Source organism: Equus caballus, chromosome 30 (assembly GCF_041296265.1).
Source record: "Equus caballus isolate H_3958 breed thoroughbred chromosome 30, TB-T2T, whole genome shotgun sequence".
In the NCBI taxonomy this organism is placed as follows: domain Eukaryota; kingdom Metazoa; phylum Chordata; class Mammalia; order Perissodactyla; family Equidae; genus Equus; species Equus caballus.
In genome coordinates, this window is record NC_091713.1 from 13,034,340 (window position 1) to 13,049,990 (window position 15,651).

At 46.8% G+C, this 15,651-nt stretch overlaps 1 protein-coding gene across 1 annotated transcript in view; it reads left to right on the forward strand.

Annotated features, from left to right (window-relative positions):
- Positions 1-270: 270 nt before the first annotated feature.
- The window catches only part of KIF26B (kinesin family member 26B), a 441,074-nt gene continuing 425,693 nt past the window's right edge, over positions 271-15,651 (forward strand). The window contains exons 1-2 of the mRNA XM_023632451.2: positions 271-1,017; positions 1,844-2,245. Of these exons, the coding sequence (XP_023488219.1) occupies positions 955-1,017; positions 1,844-2,245 (465 nt within the window). The 5' untranslated portion in view covers positions 271-954. The remainder of the gene's footprint in view (positions 1,018-1,843; positions 2,246-15,651) is intronic.

The following is a 15,651-nucleotide window of genomic DNA, read 5'->3' on the forward strand; positions in this document are numbered from 1 at the left end:
AAGGCAGACCTGCAAGCCTTGCCAGGAAGAGAAAGAACTTGGGGGCGGGGGAGGCTCGGGCGCAGCGTTTCTGTCCAGCCCCGCTCGCTCGGCGCTGCCCCTCGGCTCCAGGCGCGCGCACTGGTGTTTCATTAGAGCCCTGGACACGGGCCACTCACCAGGAACTTCCTCGCAAGGAGCGAGATTTACGATCCCCTCCCCCGGCGCTCGGCCTCTCAATGTCAGGCAGGAGCGCCGCAACATAAAATGGAGCCCGGCCGGCGCGGCGGCAGCAGCCAGGCGGCGGGCTCCCGGGCGGCGGGGCCGCTCTCCCCGAGGCTCCGCGCTGCGCCCGGGCGCACACGCGCGCCCTGACCGCGGCCGGCTCCCGGCGCCCCGAGCCGCCCCTCGCGCTGCCCTCGCACATCTGACAGGCAAGACGGACCGGCGGATATTGGCTCCGCGACACGCCGAGGCTCCTCCCCAGTCTGGATCTTTATATTTTGGGAGAATTTCTTCGAACTCAGTTACCCAGCTCCGTGAAGGAGACAAGTTCCCACAGCCCGATCGCCGGCGGAGGCGAGGCGAGGGCTCGCCCACCTTCTCTGCAGCTGCCGGGCGCCCCGATTGTATTCCTCTCTTCCCTCGTGGAGGAAAACGGACTGACTTGCTGAGGAAAACGCCAGTTATCTGGATGTGGCCGTGAGAAGAGAACGTGTGGCTGGAGGAGGCAGAAGAGGACGAGGGAAAGCATTATTTGAAGAGAAGAGTAAATCAGCCTCTCCAACCCTTTCTGCAAATTGGTGCTATTACTTCTGGGGTCCATTTGCTTTTATTCTCCTCCCACCCCACGTTAAGAAACCTTGACTTGAGGGCCAAGAGACAGCCCCCTATAAGCGGCGGACCTTCTGGGTTGGAGCACCTTTTGGATGTAGCATTGGTGGAACATTTACACTCTCCTTTGCAAAAGCCACCATGAATTCGGTAGCTGGGAATAAAGAGAGGCTGGCGGTCTCCACCAGGGGCAAGAAATACGGGGTAAGTTGTGACGGGTACAATGCGGAGACGCTTTACCACAGCCATCTCGGCTGGGGTCACCCCTCTCCGGGTACCGTGCGCCCTGGCAGGGCGGCTCCGAGCTCTCCTCCCGCTGCAGAGGCGCCTCCACCGGGCGGCCGGGCGGGCGGGCGCGCGCAGAGGCGGGTCTGCCCGCGAGGACGCCGCACACTCGCCGGGCCCTCGGAATGCTTCAGTCCTCTCATTCCTTCCCTTCCCCGCACCCCTAACTTTTGCAGCATTCCTGCACTTCTAGGCAGAATTAAGCCGAATGGGAGGGTTTTCCAGGAATTCTCGGCTGTTCCTCGGGATCATTTCCCTGGGGCGGGAGAGCCTTTCATTTACCTTCCGGATCCGGAGGGCTGTACCCCGAACGAATAAAAATCCAAAAGTCACAGCCGCTCCAACCCCCCCGCCCCCCAAGAGCATCTTCCAGGATCCTGAACCTGGGCTCTGGCTGGCATGGGTGCCGTTTCAAAAGCGCAGGGCGCTGAGTCTGTGGGTTCCCCCTGCAGAAACCGTTGAACCCCCCTGAGCGAGCCCTCTCCGCCTGACCGGAGGAGCCGTCCGCCCGCGCTACGGACCCGGCGCGGGGGGGCAACCGGCCGGTGGGGACTCACTTAAGGACAATTAACGAGACAGATGGAGGCAGATTTGGCCGGAGTGCTCAGAGCGGTCCCGAACGCGCTCCCGGTGGCGCGCAGGTCCCCGGGAAGGCGGGCGGGAGGGCGCCCCCAGCCCGGCGCGGCTCCGGGGCGCGGGAGCCCGCCGCCGTGAGGCCCCTGACAGCGGCGTGTCCCCCCCGCAGGTGAATGAAGTCTGCTCGCCCACCAAGCCGGCTGCGCCCTTCTCCCCCGAGAGCTGGTACCGGAAAGCCTACGAGGAGTCGCGTGCCGGGAGCCGGCCCACCCCTGAGGGCGCGGGCTCGGCGCTGGGCTCTTCGGGGACCCCGTCCCCCGGCTCGGGCACCTCGTCCCCGAGCTCTTTCACGGGCTCCCCGGGCCCCGCCTCCCCGGGCATCGGCACCAGCTCGCCGGGCTCCCTGGGCGGCTCGCCGGGCTTCGGCACCGGCTCCCCGGGCTCCGGGAGCGGCGGCGGCTCCTCCCCCGGCTCGGACCGCGGCGTCTGGTGCGAGAACTGCAACGCCCGCCTGGTGGAGCTGAAGAGGCAGGCTCTGAAGCTGCTGCTCCCGGGGCCCTTCCCCGGCAAGGTGAGCGCGCCGCGGGCCGGGAGGGAGGGCTGCGGGGCCCTGGCGGCGCTGGGGACTGCTCCACACCCTGGGGGGCGCTGGCACGGCTCGGCCACCCCGGGCCAGGGGCCCACCCCGCGCGTCTCCCTCGCCAAGCCGCCTGGGGCGCAGAGCGGGCACGGTGCGCCCGCGGCTTCAGGTCTCCCTGTCCCCTGGGGATGGCCCAAGCCATTTGTCCTGCAGCTCTCCTCTCCTTAAAGTTCTCTGTCTGCGCTGCCTGTGCGCGCGCCCGCCCATCCCCTGGCCCCGCGCGGCGCTGCGGTCCCCCAGACCCTCTTTCCGCGCGTCCGCTAACCTTGGCCGTGCGGCAGGCGGGCGAACGCGCTGACGCCAGCTCCTGGGATTCTGTCCTTTCTGCCGCCCGCCCGGACTGCTGGCCGCTCTTCAGGTTTTTCTCCCCACTCCTACCCTTTCCAAAAACGTCGGTGTGAGTAGTAAAAGCAACCTGATAATGTAGGAGTCGGCCTTTCCCATTACCTATTTGTGGTCCTTCCTTCCCAGGATTACGGAAACAGAAACACACATATTGGAAAGCCAGCATCTCCCCCCTAACTTTCCGAGTGTCTGAGGAAGATTAAGGGGCGGGCGGAGAGCTCCTCGGAGCGCCGCTACCTCCTGGCCTGCTCCAGCCGCGAGCACGGCGCTTCCTCCATAGCAACGCTGCGCGGTGGTGTGCGCGGAGCCCCAGAGGGTAACAGCACAGTGCGATTATATCTGCACCACTGGGTCCAAGTACTATCAAATGATAATATTTACTCTTCCACTTGAGAATTTTTATCAGTGGTTGGAGAGAAACACCGAGAAAACAGAGTAAATTGCTGTGGAGATTTCCAACACTCTTTGTTCAATGGCATTTTCTGATTTATATTCCTGTGACTTTTGAACTGAAATATTGTGATTTTGAGTAGTGGAGTTTAGGAATAACTACATCTGGTTGCCCCCCTGCTTCTCCAAATACACGCACATTGATGTTTTCATAGGCAAGGGTTAAAGTAAACAAATACCCACAGATGTTGTAAAATTGTAAATGTGGAAAAGTACCACCAAGAGAATTGGTTTTATGAATCCAGAATTTATCTTAAGGATAGTTGACTTGTGGATTGTTGTCAGTATGCCATTTCTGTGGTTTGATACTAAATGGGTTAGGACACCCCAAGAATCAGTTTCTGGGACTCTAGAAGCTCACACCACTCTTGCGTGCTCTATGCTCTGATTTAACAATTTCTTCACTCAAATTTATTTGCTGTTTTGGTCATTTATCAATATTCTTTGATTTCCTACCACATTCAAGGCACTGTGTGAGGCACAGTAATGAAATAAGTGCATACAGTCCTTGTCCACATGGAGCTTATATTCTAATGGAGGATACAGACATTGACCACAAAATGCACAATTTGTTGTTTACTCCCATTTGTGGTGAGTGGTACAGTGGAAGAGTGTGGGGTTCTGTGAAATTGTATAATCACACAGGAGCCTCTGATAAATTTAGAAGAACTTTGGTTCTTAAGGATATAACACATGATATTTGGCAATCCTAATAAGTTGCAGCCTACCAAATTATTCTAGAACATTCTTGAGGACGCTTTCTTACAATAGCTGCTTTGTGTTGCTGTTTGAGTGCTCCTTGTGTGCTAAGGTAAATAAAAATATACCGTTTTCATAAAAATGGAGAAAGGGAAGGAAGGGAAGGAAAGGGAAGAAAGGAAGAAGAAACAAATGTTGAGACTGAAAGGCATTCATCACGTTTTGTGGAGTCATATGACAAAGCAGGTTTTTATTTTTGTTGAAGTAGCCTGGAAAATTCATTCACAGTGTTACAGGAGGCTGCACAGTGTATTTGCTGACTTTATTTACGTCCTGATAATAGTGATGTTGGGAAACTGATCATAAGGGGAGAGTGATGGTTCCAGAAGAAGCATGGCATCTGCTGAACCGCAGTGCTTGGCACTGCCTCCCAGTGATCCAGGCTGGTCTCGAGGAGAGCTGTGCGTTGTGGGACAGTCACTGGGATCACTTTACATGCACACGGGAATATCACCCAGTGCCTCAGTTCCGTGGAGTTTACATGAGACGAAGCACAGTGGAACATGACATTTGTTACTGGAGTGTGTGCCAGGCTTAGCCCGAAACAAGGGTGATTTGAATTACCTCGTGGGTGGGAATGAGGTATGGGGCCTCAATTTTAACTACAAATCTGCTGCTTGTCTCTGGGAATAATAATTTTAGGGTTTTTTTTTTTTCTTTTTTAAGCATCGGTACCCTCAGATTAGGTACAATTTCCATTACACCTCTAAAGTCTGCAACATTTTAACCGAACAAACCTGGTGTTCTCTCCTGCACCATGGTTGGAGACCCATGTAACTCGGAGACAAGGCTTTTCTTCTTCCCAGAACTGGATTATGAGCCAACTGTGGACCTCTGTAGCCCTCAGGCATGGAAGGAGTTAAGTTTCATTGGAACAAGAGATGTCATTGTGACTCCAACATGTAGTTCACCATGGAGAGTAAGAGTCTGGAAGATAAAGGCATGTTTTTGAGGAGCAATTAATAAAAATCATCTTTGTAATTCGCTTAAGATGCTTAGCTATATTTGGGGAATATTTCCTTAAATAGAGTATTAAATTCTACTGGGTGGTGTTAAAAGTCTCCTACAGAGGCATTTAAAAGTCAAAGGCAGAATAGGAACCTTATTATTTTAGGATGGATTTGGTTTTAGTTCTTTCTCCACCACTGATTTATTTTGTGACATTGAGTAAATCAGTTTCCTCTTTATTTTTAGCTTTCCCATTAATATACTAAGAAAAAAAATGATTCAGACTGTTAGAATGTCATACAAATTATTTTGGATAAGGTTTGAAAAGTGCTTCCATTCTTTAGAGAAAGACGTGAGAGTTGATGATTATTAATTAGCCAAGATTCTGTTAGATTTATGTTTTACAGAATTTAGGGTTTTTCTTACAAAACATTATCCACTTTCAGTTTCTAGTTTTGTCAGTACATTTCCCAGATATGATACTGCCACGAGTTCCCACACTATGCCCACTGGTAGGTCACAAGCCCCAGTGAATGTTCCCAGTTTGTCGCTGGGACAGTTGGTTAAGGAGGGGAGGTGAAGTGCTGGTGAGCCCGTGCAGAGGTGTCTGGCTGGTCCCAGGAATTAGAGAGTGGCTTTGGTGGCCTGAAGATGACCTGTTCTGAGCACTCTCAGTAGTCATGTGGCCACTGGAGAAAGGCTTCACGGCAGAAGGAGACATGACTTGGAGGTTTCTAGCTTGGGTAACTGGGTGGGTAGGGATAGTGTAAAGGGAGACAGGAAATGGGAGGAGATACAGATGGGGATGGAGCTCACAGAGAAGGATGATAATGGGTTTGGTTTTCTATGCGTTGAGTTTGAGGCTTCTGGAAAGAGATGAAGAAGAGACAGATTTAGGAGTAAAACAGACTCTGAATGAAGACGTGGCAGCTGTGAGCTCACATAACTCCTATTGATGCTTTGGATCCATCCTTTCCAATAGCAGCTCACCTGGGTGAGTAAAGATCAGTGCGTGGTGGCAGATGGTAAAACATTCGGATTAACTTTTGGTACCTCAGTGAGTAAAAAAGTCCTTATTGGGTTTGTATGATTTCTTTTCTAGGGCTGGTAAATGGAAGTGGTCAGATAAAACAAAAGAATATGGATTTGTAAAGTGTTGGGATTTTCAGTGAAAACAGTCCTTTTACCCATTGTAGTGTTCCAGTCTGTCAGTATAAAATCATTTCATATCCACTGGCAAGAGTGTCTTTCCTGTTTCATACACGGTTGAGGCACAAAGCCAGAAATAGGAGCCAAGGAGCCAAGTGTCCCATTTTGGGGCTATCCTAGATCATTCTCATATCTGTGACAGAGCTTTTGAATTGACAGTGTAAGCCCAATGAAACATCAGCCCAAAGGAATTCCCTGGAGTAAGCAGAAATGTTCCAGGTTGGCAGAAGGTTATCAGACATCTGTTCATTTCCATATCAATAAAAGAAAATCTTCTCTTATGTAAAAAAAGGTCCAGAACTATATTCCTATCAGATTTTTTTCTCAGTCATATATCCTAGGTCAGAAATATCAGGACGATTAGCCAGACATACTGAGAAGCATGGCCAGGAATCACAGAGAAGAATGAAAGGCATGTGTCCAGGGGTGTAAAACACCAAACGTAGACTCTAAATATCCAGACCCCAAGGAAGTCTAGACTTGGGGGAGGGGGCGTGTATTTGTGTGTGTGTGGTGTATTTCTGTATTTTCCCAGCTCCAAAACAGGGATATGAAAAAATAGCTCTATTTAAAAGGTTCCCTATAAGCCACTGTAAGACACTTTATAAATAGATAAAGCAGACAGTGCATTTTAAATACTTACTAATTGTGAGGAAATTCTATCTGAAATCTTCTGAGAACACATGGCTATTTTCAGAAAGCTTCATTTGAATCTTTCCCATTTCAGAAGTGTTTTAGATAAAGGATCAGCCAGTAGATAATATCAGTAATGAAAAAGTTCTGTAGCATTTATCATTAAAAATTTTTGAGACATTTTAGGGATTATAAAAACATTCCCAGTAGAGACATGTGAGCAGTAATCTCTTCTTTAAGGCTTAGCAAGCTATGGAATAATGGCATTTCATTCTACCAGACTTTTAATTGTGAACCAACATGGTCAGTTTTTATAGCGACTTAATTCACTTTGTAAAAATCCCTGGCCTGTAGTAATTTCTTCCACTCTCATTGCAGATAGGATTATTGCATTAGAAATGTGATTTTTAAATGGCTGAGGCTAGTAATTTGTCAGCATTTGGAAGGATTAAGTCAATAAAATTTAGGCAACATCAGTTGCTCTTTGGCATTGCATCACAGATCTTACATTCATCAGCTAACAGTAGCGGTGATGGTGAAAATGATGATGATTATAAATGGCTAACAATTATTGTCCTTATTATGTGTAGGCATTGTACTAAGATACACACACATACACACACATACGTATATACATCTATGCATACATACATAAAATCTCATATAGCAAAATGAAGAGGAACCTGATTTGTCTTCTTTTACCATGGAATTCCAGGTGATTGATGTGGTTCAGGTCACAAAGGAAGCATGAGTAAAGATGCAAGGAGCAGAGAAATCCAAGGATGCTTCTCTGCAAAAGCTGTTGATGGTCACTATTAGTGAGAATGCCTGAGTGGGAGACCCCTGCTTAGAGAGAACGTTATGATGATTTTTCCAGGGCTCACAGGTGGCAAGTTCACTTTTGGGGTGGGGGATGGGGAGTGGTGGGAAAAACATGGGAAGCTGCCCAGATTCTGAGCTGAGTAGTGTTCCTGGCTGGAATGTATGCAAGGGCAGAAGGAACTTCCTCAGGTTTATATTCCCTGGGTTGGAACTCTGTTGTCAGCCCTTTCTGAGAAACCCTGCGGAGGGCCCTGTGCTGGCCTTCAGAGAGGAGTCGTCCCTCCGCTGGGCGTTTCAGTGCCACGTCAGCCGGGCTGCAGACTTCCGCTCTGCTTCGTCCTGGCAAAGGTTGCACACTGGCTGGTGTCTGTGAGGGTTCACGGGAGGTTTTCAGGAATACAAAATGAATTTCTTTTTCATCACTCTCTTGAGTTACAGGCTGATCATAAGCAACTTTTCTTTACTTTTTTTTTTTTATTCAATCTCGTATATGGTCATATTGTGGCAAAGAAGCACTGTTTAGAATGGGCTCCCGTTGACGTTTCATGCTTGTATGTGCCCATCAGAAATATCTTAAGATACATTTGTATAGGTGCAAAAGGACTGAGAGTTACACCTTTATTCCTAAATTACTTTTGAAATATTTATCAAAATCGTAAATCAGTTCGTATCCATCGTCCTGCTTACCATGGCCTCTGGGTGCTCCAGAACCCGTCTAAGAAAATTGGATTTTGAGTCATGGTTAGAAAGATGTGTGTCTACCACTTCCAGGTTTTAGAGGAATTCACCTGGGTTTTCTTGGAATATTTATATAGTTTTCTTTTTAATGTTTAGATCTCTGCTCCATTGGGAGATTATTTTAGGGTGTAAGGAAAGGTATAGACCAATTTTATCTTTTTCTAAATGTCTATCCAGTAGTCCCCAAACCCTTTATTAAAACATCCATGTTTCCCCCAGTGATTTGTGATATCACTATTATCATAAACCAAATTTTTGGTTGTACTTGGGTTCATTTCTGGACTTCTCTTATGTTCTATTTACCTGTCTCTTCATATACCAATTCCATACTATTTTAATTTTAGAATCTTTGTAGTGTGTTTTAGTATTTGGTAGGACTAGCCCTCTCTCCCAATTTCTTTTCTAGGAGTTTCCTGGTTATTCTTCTTGACTATTTTCCCATGTGAACTCTAGAATCAACTTGCCTAACTCCAGAAAAAAATTTTTTTAATTGGAACCATGTTAAATTTCTGTATTAACCTTGGGGATATTTGGCATCTTTATGATGTTGAATCTTTCCCAAGAACATGGAATATCTTTCCATTTGAACAAGTCTACGTTTCAGCAATTTTAAAAGTTTTTCTCATACAGGCTTTGCACATTTCTTGTTACATTTATTCTTAGATATTATATCTTTTGTTGCTATTATAAATGAGCTCTTCACTTCTATTATCTCTTCTAGTTGGTAATGATTTATGTATAAGAAGAGTATTGATTTATATATTTATTTATATCCCATTACCTTATTAAGTTCTATGACTGTATCCATTCGTTTTTAAAATTAGTACTCTTGGATTTTCAAAAAATTTAATCATCTACAAATAAAGATATCATTACTCTTTTCCTTTGCTATTTTTATTTCTCTAATGGTTTTCTAATTGTTTGTTACATTGATTAATGCCTCCAATACAATGTTAAATAGTAGTGATAATGGGGACATGTGTATAGTTTTTCACATTAAGAAGTTGGCTTTTGGACTGAGGTCTATATTTATTTTTAAAATTTAAGGAAGTATTCATCAATTCCTATTATATTTAGTATTTTTAATCAGGAATGGGTGTTATATTTTGCCAAATGTCTTTTCATTATTTAAGGAGATGATCATATGACTTTTCTCATTAGGTCTATTAATATTTTGAATTATTATCTTTGGTTTCCTAATAATGAACGATCCTTGCATTCCCATAATAAACCCCACTGAGTCACAATGTATTTTTTTTAAATATGCTACTCGATTCAGTTTGCTAATATTTTGTTTATTGTTTTTCCTTCATATTCACATGCCAGTAGGCATTTTTGATTCCGGCTCATATACCAGCTACAGTACTGTGCCGCATTTTAACCAAGATATGCAAAAGACTAGAATTCCTGCCCTGCAACTCCCAGTCTAGTATTAGAGGCAGACAAGGAACCCAAGAGTGAGAGTGCAGTGTATTAAGTGCTGCTACGGGCTGTGCAGGCTGCTAGGAAGCACGGAGAGGTGAGGCTAAGCTGGCTTTGGAAGGGTGAGTAGGAGTTCAGCGTGTGACTACGGTGAAGGATGGACATTCCAGGCAGAGAGAGTGTGCACATTGGGCACAAAGAGGTTGTGCAGGCTCAGTACACTTGGGGAACTGCGGTGGCGCGTTGTCACCATAGCACTGTGTGTGCATGGGTCAGTGACAGGCTGGGAGGCTGGAAGGGAGAGAGTGAAGGGCCTTGCAGGCTAAAGAGTCTGAATATTACCCTGTAGGCCATGGCAGCCATTGAAGGGCTTTCAGGAAGCGGATGAAGGGATCAGACATTCATTTAGAAAGACTGTTCTGATAGAGAGAGAGAAGATGGAGTGGAAGACTGGTGTCATGCAGTCACGTCAAGAGTCCCCTTTCTGTGGCTTGAGTGAAGGATGATTCAGATCTGAACTAAGGCAGTAGCGGTGGGAATCCAGAGGCAGCTTGTACCTGACAGATCTTGTACATAGGAAACCTATGAGGGGTGGCAGCTGAGATATGGGGTGGGAGGGAGAGGAGGAAGATGAGGTGTTCTCCCAGATTTCTGGCTAGGACAAGTGTGTAGACAGTGCTGCAATTAACTGAGACAGAGAATAAGGCAAAGAGAGACTGTTTGTTACTGTGGATCTGAGTTTTGAGTATGGTTGTGGATAATAACGTTGGTTTGGGCTCTGTAGAACTTGAGGTAGAATGTTCCAGTGGGGTCCTGTTGGGGCTCTCCAGTGGGTTTAGAGCTGGAGACGTGGAGATGTCAGTGTGGAGAAGGTGGTGGAATCCACAGGTGAGGTGAGCTCTCCAGGGAGGATGTGTAGAGTGAGACAATAGACAGCTGGGTGTGGAGCTGTGGGACCCACTGACGTTGAAGGGACAGGGAGCCTGAGGAGCCAGGAAGATAAATCGAGCAGGAGAGGCCAGAAAATGGGGAGGGAAATAGGAGAAAGTAGTGTCATGGAAACTGATGGAGGAGCGAGCTTCAGCAGGTAGGGGTGATAAAGGTCAGATACCTCGGAGAGGTCAAGGGTCGGACTGAGGCTTCCATTGAGTCAGCAAATAGGAGGTCATTGGGGATCTTTGTCAGAAGAGTCTCTGGTGCCCTGGAGAAAGGCAGGCAATGACAGTGGGTCCAGGAGTGGATGGAGAGGTGAGGACGTCTGAGGAAGCATTTGAGTTGTTGAGGGCACTAAGGGGTTAAGAGAGATCCATTTACTGAGGCTCTTATGACCTTAAAAATGAAGATCTGGGGTCAATAAAGGAGTGCAAAACCAGGCTTCATCACTAAGTGTGAGACCTTGGGCAACCACTTAGCCTTCCTGAACCTGGTTATTCTCATCTCTAAAATGCGGGCCGTGATAGGACCTCACCAGGGTTCTTGGGAGGATCAAGTGAAATTGGGAGATGATACTCAGCCATCACTTCCTGTTTTTATTCCAATGACTCTCCACAGGAAGATGAATTTTATGAAAGGCCCCTTCCTTCTTTTTTTTCTTCCTTCCCTCCTTCCTTCCTTCCCTCCCTTCCTTCTTTCCTTTCTTCCTTCCTTCCTTCCCCCGCCCCCGTCTCTCTCTCTCTCTTTCTTTTTCCTTTCGCCAGTGGTCTGACACCAAAATGGAAAAGCCGCAGTCAGAGAAAATGGAGCCATTCAGCTCATCTCTGTTCCCATTTCTTCACCTCCAAGTGGATAAAGCATTTCATACTTATTTATTCTTTTGTAGGGTGGCTCCACAGAAAATTTAGGGGGGCTCAGTTGACAAAAATAGCTACTCCTTTTGGTTGAGATGCCATGAATATGGATTGAGATTCTTTGTCACAGATGGAAATCCCTTCTTTAAGCTCTGCCCCTCTCAGAGGCCCTCCAGGGAGGCCTGCAGACACGGCATTTGGCGTTTCGGCTCTGGTGAGTGTGGGAGAGCTGACTTCCCTCAGTGACTGTGCATGCAATGTGCAGATCCAAGCAGCACCAGGAATTTGGGCTTATCTGCCTTCCAATCCAGTTTTATCTTTCTCAGACAGTTTTCTTTGCAGTTATACTTTGCTGATCCTATCACATCGATTCTGACCAGACCCTGTGGAGAAGTCTAGAAATAAAGACACCTCCCCCAGCAAGCAGTATTTCCTGCACATGTCTCAGCTCTCAGAGCTGGAGCTGACCTGGGCAGAGAGGGTTCTTGTAAACTCTGATATAGAAAGAGCCAATATTCTTTTGCTGCTATATGGGTTAACCTATCAGAAGGCTCTGGGGCAGAGTAAATTCTTTTGAGAAGCAGCACTACATCTAAATATATCTTAAGTTTTATGTACTAGGTTACAGTTGAGGGGCTATTTTTATTCATCTTTTCTACTTAATGGGGTTTAAGCTCAATATTGTTGCTGATCATGAAAAGTTCTTGGAAAAGATTTGAGCTGTCTACTCAGCATGGTTTTAAAATCTTTGATGGTTCTTACGCATGGAATGTCTTTATTTTTAAAGCATGAAAGGCAAATAATAAGTTAAAATCTACTTTGCCACCACAGGGAGACAAAGATAAACTTTTAATAATTCTTTAATCTGAATGGCGTCTGAGATTTGTAATTGCTAATTCAGGATTTTTTCCTAAGATAACGTAGGAGTTGATAGAGCTTGAGATTTGTCGGTGGTGTAATTCCATCTCTTCATTAGCAGTGATGAGCAGCTACACTTTTCCCTGAAACGCTAGCATCCTATTTATAGGGGTTGCTTTCCTGAGAGTTGTAGTCCCTGCCTCCCTTTTCCCGGCTTGTCGAACCGGCATCTTCATGCAGCAGTAGGAGACTTACTTATTAACTGATTAGAAACCACCACCAACAAGCAAAAGCTGTTGAACTATCTAACCAAATGGTTACACAGAAAATAAACAGTCGAGGCAAACAACTAGCAATCGCTGTTGTTTAAGAAAAATAATCAGCCTCCTGGTTCCGTTGTGTCGTCTGTGGAAGGATGTCTCGGTCCTGAGCATGGCAGCTGCAGAAGTGGCTTTGAATGGCTTCCCAGTGGTCCCATAGCTGTGAATTGGAGCATCGCTTGTCCTCCACCAAACCAGGCAGCATGGTGGTGGGGGCGGAGGGAAGGATGGAGAAGGACAGAAAGGAGAGGCATAAGATAGAGGGGAGGAGAAGGAGGAAGGACAAGAGAGAGGGTGAGAGAAACAGAAAATAAAGGGGTGGGTGGTAGGCATCAGGTTGTCTACATTCCCAGATGTTTAGGTGAAAAAGGACTGTCCTTAGAAAACAGGCAGAGGTACAGTCATGCCTCCAGCACCAATTAGCATGTGGTCTCTGGCAAGTCACCTTGCTGGCTTGTGCTTTATTCCTCTTCTGTAAACCAAGAGCGGGGGGAGTTGGTGGTCTCTAAACTCCTTCCAAGCCTGCGGGTCTCTGTGAAGCTGGAGAGAAGCCCCAAGTCCTTGCCCCCAAATTCCAGAGGATTGTAGTTGACAAAGTCCTTGATGGATTTCTGGCTGAACCAAGAGCCTGAAGCTGCTGCATGGGTTACCACATTTGTGGGACTTCCCGCTCTTCAGCCAGCCAGCGTGTGTCCTCCTGCTTTGCCCATCCACACGAAGATTCTGGTAATACTGTCATCGCTGATGTTTCTGCTTTTGGAATTTGGATCATAAATTGACTGACAAGATTCTTCCTGTTTCTTAATAGAGCTGTTTACTTTACCGTCTTCTGTGTTTGTAAGCAAAAGTAAACTTGGACAAACAAAAGGACAATTGATTTGATAGGAGCAATTTGGTAAGGAATATTTGAGAAAAAGTATTGCCTTAGACATAAAGACTGCTTATAGTTAGTTTTACGTTAAAAAAAAAAAATCTGCCATACTGCTTAGAAGTAATTTGTGGGGAGTTCATCCTAAGTAGCAGTATAGGAATACCAGAACTCCAAACATTTTATTCATCATTCTTAAGAAAATTCCCCATCTAGATTTTTTTCCCAAGCCTCCTTGTCCCTTTTGATTTCTCCTTTTTTCAGCTTTTTCAAATATCTAGACAGGGCATCAGCGTTTAGACCAGTATTTCCATATCCCACGCCCGTGACTTGAGTGTACCGATCCTCTAGTTTTGATGCTTGTCCTGCGAAGGGGAGAGCAGGTAGCTGACTGCTGAGTCAACAAGGTCCATCCAGTTCTGATCGATTTTATTTTTCTTCTTCAACACTAGCCCAGGTTGCCTCTTTAAAATATCTCCTCCCTGTGCAATGTTTCCCTAACTCTTATTTCAACCCTAATACTTTCTATTTGTATTTTAGTCTAAACACAACTCAAGGAGCACAGATATTAAACACAGAACTTCCTTTGGCCTTTACCGGCCCGGGAGCACATTAGGACTTCGGAGCAACACAGCTGAGAACAGGCACAGAGCAGTGGGAGCAGCAGCAATACCACTTGTCCCTCCTCCTTCCTCCACGTTCTTCCACGTTCTCTGCACTTACTCGAAGGGAGCATTCTTGGAGCATCCTGCAGCCAGGCACCCTCAGCTCAGTGGTCTGCCTTGAGCATAACAAACCTTCCATGTGTTTCTTGATTATGTTCTCAGATAATGTATCCTTTATTGCTTTTCTTGTTCTTTTCCCTTAAATTTGCTCATGTAATTATTTGTGAAATTGCTAAGGAGAAGTCTAACAAGGTTTGTGTGTGCGCGCATGTGCGAGCACTTACGTGTGTGTCTGTGTGTGCGTGCACACTTTGCAGGAGCCCTGAGGAAGCATACAAGTTGGTAACACGGTAGACATCCTGTCTCAGGTTTCAGACATTGTTAGGCTGAAGCTTTTATTGGAGGTCAAGGCAGCTCATGAAGTGGGCTGTGCCATTAAAAGGGCATTCGGCAGCGAAGGGTGGCTAACTGTCTGGGCAGGCCGAGGGTGGAGGAGGGGTTGACAGCTGCAAGCCTGCTAATGATGGCTTTACCAGCATTGTTTGCAGCTAGGGTGGTAAAGTGATACGAGGCATGGTTTTCATATGCCTAATCAGGCTCTCTGCTTCCTGTGTGAGGCGTCCCCTTGCGGAAGGAAGTTGCTGGCTATGGGCTTTTTTGTGGTGGTAGCTTGTGCTAATTTACTTTTTTTATGGAGTATTCGTCGTCATTAGTGATTCTCCATAATGCCCCTTTATGATGCTCAGGAAGGACGTAACAATGATGGAGGGGTTTAGGAGGCTTGCCCAAGGTCACCCAGAAAACCTCTGGCGCCTGGCTGTCCATCAGGTTCTAATAGGATTTATTGATGCCCAAGTTGTTCCGCCCATGTGGATCTCCTTGACTCTGAACCTGGGAGCAGAGTCATCATAGCTTACTCATTTTATGTTTTGTTTGGTGCCTGTGCACCCAGTAGACAGCCATTGTTTTTTGAATACATGAATTCACCGAAGACTTCTGGCCTTTTGAGAAGTAACATCTCCTTTCCACTGCTGTGTTAATGAAAACGTCACTGGGGATGAGGGAAGAGGATGATAGAGGAGGGGATGCTGGCGGGGTGTGGAGGGGTCAGAGGCTATGCATGGGTTAGTCCAGGAAGTGGCATGAAGCCATCCCACTGACACAGCCTCCTGTTCTCTAGAATACTGAGATCCACGGAGATGAAAGAGTGGGAGCGGCTCCTTCCCCCAGTGGATCTTGGTCTAGGTATTTATGGCTTGGCTGGTTTGGAGGTCCTTGAGTTGTTAGTTGATGTGTCCTTGTGTTTGTGCAGTGTAACGTGGTTATATTTACTTCTAGTCTTTCAGAATAACAGAATGTGGGAATGCTCACTGGATGCTTAGTATTCCCAGGTATTCCGGGGAGGAAACATATTATCTCTGGTCAGAACTAAGCTGAGGGGACAAGCTTGAGGCCAGTTACCCAGACACTGGCACCTCGGATTTAATTTCTTCCTTCAGCCAGTAATTGATAG